This window comes from Centruroides sculpturatus, unplaced genomic scaffold, assembly GCF_000671375.1.
Source record: "Centruroides sculpturatus isolate CEXI.00-Female unplaced genomic scaffold, Cexi_2.0 scaffold841, whole genome shotgun sequence".
Lineage (NCBI taxonomy): Eukaryota > Metazoa > Arthropoda > Arachnida > Scorpiones > Buthidae > Centruroides > Centruroides sculpturatus.
The window spans coordinates 234,480-242,441 of NW_019385220.1; the positions used below are offsets into that span (position 1 = coordinate 234,480).

Below are 7,962 nucleotides of genomic sequence, written 5' to 3' on the forward strand. Positions count from 1 at the left end.
TCTATCCCCTAAAAAACAAATAAATTTTACTTAATTGTGTGTGAGAAACGCTTTGTGTTACGTAATTATTATTTTTGGTTAGCTGTCTGATGTATTGCCTTTAATTAAAGTTAAACACGGTAAACGTTGTCATATTAAAAATTAAATTATTGAATTTTATGAAAAAAAAGTATAAATAATCCAATATCTCTTAATCCCGGTTAGATAAGCCGTGTCGAAGGATCTGCCCAAAAAATTGTGAATCCATAGTTGGGCTTTGAATATCTCTGACTCAAGTTATACTCCTCATATGCTATTTGTCTTCGGAAAATTGCTTTGCATTTATATCTTTTTACCATTGTTTCAAAATCGCGTTGAAATTCACTAAATAAAGCCGTCGGAATTTCACGAATTAATGTTGTAAGTAACAACAGAAACTTTCTGTTTAAATCAGATTCTGTCTCCTCCTTTTCTTTAAAATATCGAAGTGGAACTCCCAGAGCAAGACATGCCGCAAATTCTTCTTCCTCGATTATTTTAACTTCCGGTCGTCTTCCGCTTGTATTTAAGGATAGGATCTGATCTTTTGCCCAATGATCAAATGACGTTAAATCTAACTCTGTAAGCAGAAGTTACTTAAATAGAAAACAAATACATACAAACATTTAAACAGAAAAGAATATAAGGTACCACACACGTTAAGGAAAACCTTTGAAGAATAAAGGCTTAGGCCTGGCCTTCAGGAATTCCTGTTAATGTGTGGGGGAAAGCTGCACAGTTTCAGTGAAATGTACAGGCCGCCGGAGTAGAAACGAAGCTATTTGATTTTTTTTAAAGATTTACGAAAGTGAACCATGCCTTTGGAATGTTAAAAGTAAAAATTGTACACATTTTACACGATATAATTGTGTTTCGGACCTGTTGGTGGCATCAGCAGGTTTACAGCCAACAATTTCTAAAACAAAGAAGAGTGCAGTGAAGAAAGAGTACAATGCTCTGACGCTGCGAGAAAATTTACTGCAGTTGGTAGTAAGGTTTTTCGTAAAATTTCTCAAAAAAACAAGTCATAAACTTGAGAACCACTGTCGGAATCATTTCAAAACATATCAGTTAAAAAATACTACAAAGCCTGCAGTTCAACCATTATTTATTTTTGAAAAATTCAATTAAAAAAAGCCATTTATCTGCTGGAAACATACGCCACAAGATAAGAGTTGTGTATCAGACGTAAGCCGTATTCATTATTATTCGGTAAACCAAAACACTGTAAACTAAAAAAAAAAAAGCCGTAACAAAGGCCCTTTTTGCCAGGCCTTTACGAGTTACATAAACAGGAGTTTTATTATATTGATCGCTCCCGAAATTCTAAGTTTTGGAAACATCTATTATTAAGGTCTCTTCTAAAATAAAGTAAGAGAAAACGCATGATTACAAAGCATAAATTTCTACTCACCATCATTAACTTTCTTCTGTGGCATAACGTTTTCCCTCATAGATAGTTCCCAAAATTTTTTTCCAATTTCAGCGTAAAATTTTTCATCTTCTTCGGCTGAATTTCTTGCTTCATGACTTTTTCTTCCGTGTACGTCGACGCTCATGATTCTCTTGAAAAATTACGATCGATGAAATATCACAACCACAATGGACGAATGCCGGAACGGGAATGACAGATTTCCGAAGTTTGTAACTAATACCACCATAGTATCGACATCTGGCGGTGTTAACTTAAACTATAATTATTTTGTTATCTAATGATTAATGAGATTTGTTTTAAAATTTTAAAATAAATAAATGAGTAAACATTTTTGTAAATTTAGAATCATTTTAAAATATTAGTTAATTAGTAAAATTTGTGTCTAAACAAGTATAAAAGGTTAATAAATATCTGAAGACAAAGTCCTCCCAAGAAAGGAACCACCATTTATTATTTTCGCATTCTGGACTATACAATCTTGGCGACTGACCTTTCATTGTAGGCTGCTGGCCGCCAAAAAGTCCTCAGATATTTATTTAATTATAATTATTTCCATCGGACGAAAAATTTACAAGGAAGTCTGAAAAGTATCGTCACGGGGGGGAGCAGTTTTTTAATCTACATTTACCAGCGCTCATTTTCCAAGTAGATAAAAGGCCGAAACAACCCCAACAATGTATGATGGTAACTAGAAGACGTCCATATGCCATAATTCCTTTTTAAAAAAATTTTGTATTTTTTACTGGATGTATTTTTGTGATTTTAAAAGGACTTTTTGGCGGCCAGCAGCCTACAATGAAAGGTCAGTCGCCAAGATTGTATAGTCCAGAATGCGAAAATAATAAATGGAGGTTCCTTTCTTGGGAGGACTTTGTCTTCAAATATTTATTAACCTTTTATACTTGTTTAGACACAAATTTTACTAATTAACTAATATTTTAAAATGATTCTAAATTTACAAAAATGTTTACTCATTTATTTATTTTAAAATTTTAAAACAAATCTCATTAATCATTAGATAACAAAATAATTATAGTTTAAGTTAACACCGCCAGATGTCGATACTATGGTGGTATTAGTTACAAACTTCGGAAATCTGTCATTCCCGTTCCGGCATTCGTCCATTGTGGTTGTGATATTTCATCGATCGTAATTTTTCAAGAGAATCATGAGCGTCGACGTACACGGAAGAAAAAGTCATGAAGCAAGAAATTCAGCCGAAGAAGATGAAAAATTTTACGCTGAAATTGGAAAAAAATTTTGGGAACTATCTATGAGGGAAAACGTTATGCCACAGAAGAAAGTTAATGATGGTGAGTAGAAATTTATGCTTTGTAATCATGCGTTTTCTCTTACTTTATTTTAGAAGAGACCTTAATAATAGATGTTTCCAAAACTTAGAATTTCGGGAGCGATCAATATAATAAAACTCCTGTTTATGTAACTCGTAAAGGCCTGGCAAAAAGGGCCTTTGTTACGGCTTTTTTTTTTTAGTTTACAGTGTTTTGGTTTACCGAATAATAATGAATACGGCTTACGTCTGATACACAACTCTTATCTTGTGGCGTATGTTTCCAGCAGATAAATGCGTTTTTTTAATTGAATTTTTCAAAAATATATAACAGTTGTACTGTAGGCTTTGTAATTTTCCTCAACTGATATGTTGTGAAGCGATTTCTGCACTGGATTTCAAATATATCATTGTTTTACAGAGGAATTCTACGAAAAATAATACGTTGCTACCACCTGCAGTAAATTCTCTTGCAGCGTGAGAGTACTGTACACTCGCGATTGTTATGTGAAACAATTGCGATACAATAAAATAACAATGTGAAATATTCAACCTTTACCACAGTGCTACACATTTTTTTTTTTTTTTTTTTTTTTTTTTTTTTTTAATTAGGAGGCCACATTCCATTTCAAAGACATTTCATAAAGTCATATATATGTTTTGAAAGTTGAACTGCATATATACTCATCATACTTGCATAAAAAATATACATATATTTAGTTAAATGTCTTTATTTAAAAAATTAATTTATCTATAAAATGAAAATAAATGTCTAAAAAATTATTTTTATATTGTATCATTTTCAGATCAAACTAGAAGCAATACGAGACCTCAAGTTCCGTAACTCTGGCTTAGTGTTTTGTGAGAAATAAGCAGTTCTAAAGATTATTTATTAATAAAACTATTGTGAAAAAGTTAATAAGCTACATAAATAATGAATTAAATTGTTAGAATATTTCTAAATATTTCGTCGAATAATAATAAATCAATTATAGAGATTTAAAAGTAGCATTTTCATTTATTTTATTGTCATTCACCTATAAAATTTCTCGAAAATTAGCATTTGAAACTTTTATGACCGCATCCCAGATGGCTTTCTCGCATAATTTTTCAAAAGATTATATCCGATTATGTTATTTCTAAGCATAAAATTATAAATTTCTTGGAAATTTGATTTAATATCTAGAGAACAGAAATGATATATTCACTTCACGTTCGTCCATTTACTTCTTTCTTAATGCAAAATTTTATGATACTATAAACCGATGGGTTGCTAGATGAACCTCATATCATTAATTTTGTTTTACATATACGGTATAATATAAAATTTATTGTTGTATAATATATTAGTATTTTGTTGAGTGTCTAATAAATATAGGCCTATAGGCCTACTATATTATATATATATAATGTAGTATATATTTATTAGACACACAACAATTTATTGTATAGGCTATATAATGTAATATACAATTACTGAATATAGCTTGTAACAAAATACTGATCATAAACTTATAGCTTTCTTATCAGCGTTTTGCAACTTAATTCATTTAACTAATTTTTTGCACTTTGGTTAGATTCAATGTACTGTACAGTACATCCATACTACAAACATACTGTAAATTGGATCCAGTGCTACAGACTATACTATAAACTATAGCATATAAACATCCTAACCTCGTATATTTAACAATTTTTGGGCTAACTATACCTAATATTGCAAACTTATTGAAATATTGTAAGCATTTGAATATATAATAATAATTTGTTAAGGTGAGTTCTACTTTTAAATAATTTTATCATTATTTTGTATGACTTAAATAAGTTATTGATAACTTATATATAATATATATTTGTCATATATAATAAAACTTTANCATTATAAAAGAAGACAAACAAGTATTTATTTGAAAAGCATAAATCTTTGTTTTATTTGGGTCTCTAATTAATAAAAAACGACGAAACACCAATTTAAAGTGCATTTTTATTCGACAAATATATTTATAAATAATATGTGGCCCAGAAAGTAGCTAATGCGCGAAATGATAATTTTTACGCCAAACTAAACAAAGGGTAGCCAAATTTGGCACAAAGTAGCCAAATCTTGCAATGCTGGAAAGAATACTGAATAATGCTGAAGTTGGAACTCAAAGGATTATAGACCCAAATTTGAGAAAAGCAGAGAAAGGCTCAATATTGGCATAATAAAAGGTCTACTTAACCTTTCTCACTACTTTTTATCTTTTGGCCTTTCTCTCCTTTTCTCAAATTTGGGTCTATAATCCTTTGAGTCACAACTTCAGATTTATTTAGTATTCCTTCGTCATTCACTCATCTCCAAATATTTGAAAATATTTCCTTTTCACTCAAAAATAAAATATGTATAAAAGTTTACGGCTTTGTGAAACTTCTTTTTTGAGTTTATACCGTTGATATAAATAAATAAACAAATAAAACAATTTGTGGGTTTTGTTTACACGTTTATTTGGCTGCACTGGAACTTGCCTTTGGGCCGCGGGTTGAACACCCCTGATCTATACTAATATTATAAAGAGGTAATGTTTGTAAGTTTGGATGTAGCGGGTAATCTCCGAAACTACTCATCCGATTTCAAAAATTCTTTCACCAATATTTAGAATGGAACTTCAGGGTGGACATAGGCTGTATATTATTCCGGTATATTATATGAATGTTTATTCATATAAATTAAAAGATATCATCTAGGTTAAGGCTTTTATGTCCAACAGATGGCGCTACGAGTATGACGCCCTAAGTTTGCTTTTCTGTGAAAATGAACTAAAGCGGATCATCTTCTATCTATCTATATAAATAAAAATGTAATGTTTGTTTGTTCATACCGATTTCTTTGAAATTTTGACACAATGCTGCATTTGAATACATACGTGTTTTTATATAATATACATGTCGAAATTCCCCCCACTGGGGGGAGATGGACAGAATTAAGGCTTACCGCAAAGAACTCTGCTTCTATTATACTATTTTAGATGCGGTTTATTTGCGTTTTTGATTGCATTTTAATAGGGTACGTCAACAGAATATACACTAAAAAGGGATTTTTCGATATTTCCCCGCGGGAAAGAGGGACAGCATTAAGGCTTACCGTGGAGAACTTGGCTTCTATTATACTATTTTAGATGCGGTTTTTTTGCGTTTTTGATTGCGTTTTATTAGAGTACGTGAAGAGAATGTACACTAAGAAGGGATTTTTCGAAAAATTCCCCCCCACGGGGAAGTTTTATACATTTATAATAGATACATTTTAAGCCACAACAACTCGTGGCGGGGTCTGCTAGTTATAAATTTATTAGAATGGATAGGCTGTGTTTAATACACTTAAATTCTATACATTATTTATAGCTTTCTCGCTTAATATGTGTTATACACTANATAGGATAGATTAGGGTGTGACCCATATCCTATTTCTGAGATCAAAGAATGTTTCAATGAGAAGAAATAAAACTCATATTTAATCACTGAGCCTTCTACTGCCTCCCTAAAAACCTCCAGCGCAAATAATGGGACGTTATCGCCCATTTTGAGAAAGGATGATCTAACTCATTTCGGAGAAAAGTTTTTTCATAGCTGGTCTCAGCTTTCATTTATCTAACTCAGTTCTCAAGATTAAGGAAGGACAGACGGACAGACAAATGGACGACAATGAAAATTTATAAGTTTACAAGTTTTTCAAGTCGCAGTCAATAAAAAATGCAATTGTATTGAATATAGGGGATTACGAGGCAACTTCGGCACGATAAGAATATTTTAAATTTAGTGTAAGAAATATTGCTGTGAACTGAAAGAAAAGCTTTGTTTATTGTCTACTAGAATGTTACCTTACTATAGAACTGGTTAAAATCAGTTTGGAAATAAAAATAATCATAAGATTAATAAATGTATATAAAAAGTTAACAGTAATAGGGCAAGATAGACAGTATATAAATTTGTGTTATTGACAATGTATAAATTGGAATTCATTATTAAATCAAAGAAATTCAAGTCTAAAAATGTATTTAATATTATAACAACGAAATTCGAGTTAAAAGACACATATAAGTAAAGAAAATGTAAACAAAAATTAATTACAAAAAAATCAAACAAATAATAATTGAAAACGTTCTAATGCAAGTTAAAAGCAATATAAATGAATTAGTGAACTCAAACAGTAGTAATGAAATATGCTTAACAGCAAATTGTTTATGCCCTACACATATCGCAAATAAATTGAACCAACTCATTTTCTATACAGTCCACATGAGCCCACAGTTCACACTTGCAGCACATAATCCACTTTTCCTGTGTAGTTCCATATTGTTCATTGCAATATGAACAATATGGAACTACACAATAAGTATTTTCATCGTTATTTTCCGGTTCTTTGGGACTTTTCTGCCTCTTTCTTTTAGTGAACTTCGAGTCCAATTTCTCCAAATCCATTGCCCTTCTGCAAGTTCCTGATTTTTTAACTTTAGCCTTGGCTTCTAGTGTGGCTTTGTATGGGGATCCAGTTATTTCTTCTGCTTATGGTTTATTGTTTGCGACCAAATCAAACCATAGCAAAACACGATCAGAAACAAGATCGGCAATACTGCTGAAGATGCCCCAATAGTCATGATTTAGAAACATTAAGTGAAACCCTGAGAATAGGATACCAAGCCATGATCTGGCCACGTGAATAAGTTAAGTTTTATCCTTCTAACAAGAAAAATAACTTTCGTTATTATGGAATTATAATAAAACATGACAATTTTATATAAATGAAAAGCAAAATATTATAAGAAATTGAATGAAACAGACAACTTATTACTGTAGATATTTCAACTACGCTTGTCGGAGAACAACACAGACACCACACTCAACAAGCCGTCATTAAAACTCAACCATCTAGTCTCTAAAGAGAGTCTCATTTTATTTTGTTTCAAAGAAAATTTCATTGACGAACTTGCCCCGTCCTCCCCTATATACAATATATTCTTCTTTGGCCAATTTAAATACAGTATGAGATTAATGATAAACATATATAAAAATATAACCTTTTAAAGAATTTTCGAAACATTTTATGTCTGAAACAATTTTTACATCTGAAATTCAGTAAAATAAACACTTTCCTCCCCTACTTACTATTTCCTACTAAAAATCGTAAATCACGATTTTTAGTAGGAAAATAAATCGTAATAGTAAAAACGTAATAGTAAAAACA

The 7,962-nt window shown here is 31.0% G+C and overlaps 1 protein-coding gene across 1 annotated transcript; it reads right to left on the reverse strand.

Moving 5' to 3' along the window:
- Positions 1-200: 200 nt before the first annotated feature.
- Positions 201-1,653, reverse strand: LOC111636333. The gene is made up of 2 exons (XM_023381554.1): positions 1,433-1,653; positions 201-598 (listed from the first exon to the last, which is right to left on the reverse strand). The coding sequence occupies exons 1-2, from the start codon at positions 1,575-1,577 to the stop codon at positions 201-203; spliced, it is 543 nt and encodes a 180-aa protein (XP_023237322.1). The 5' UTR covers positions 1,578-1,653.
- Positions 1,654-7,962: the final 6,309 nt, after the last annotated feature.

Coding starts and splice junctions, on each gene's coding strand:
- LOC111636333 (XM_023381554.1), bottom strand. CDS start 1,577: ATGAGCGTCGACGTACACGGAAGAAAAAGTCATGAAGCAAGAAATTCA. Junction 599..1,432: donor ACAGAAGAAAGTTAATGATG/GTGAGTAGAAAT, acceptor TTCTGCTTACAG/AGTTAGATTTAACGTCATTT.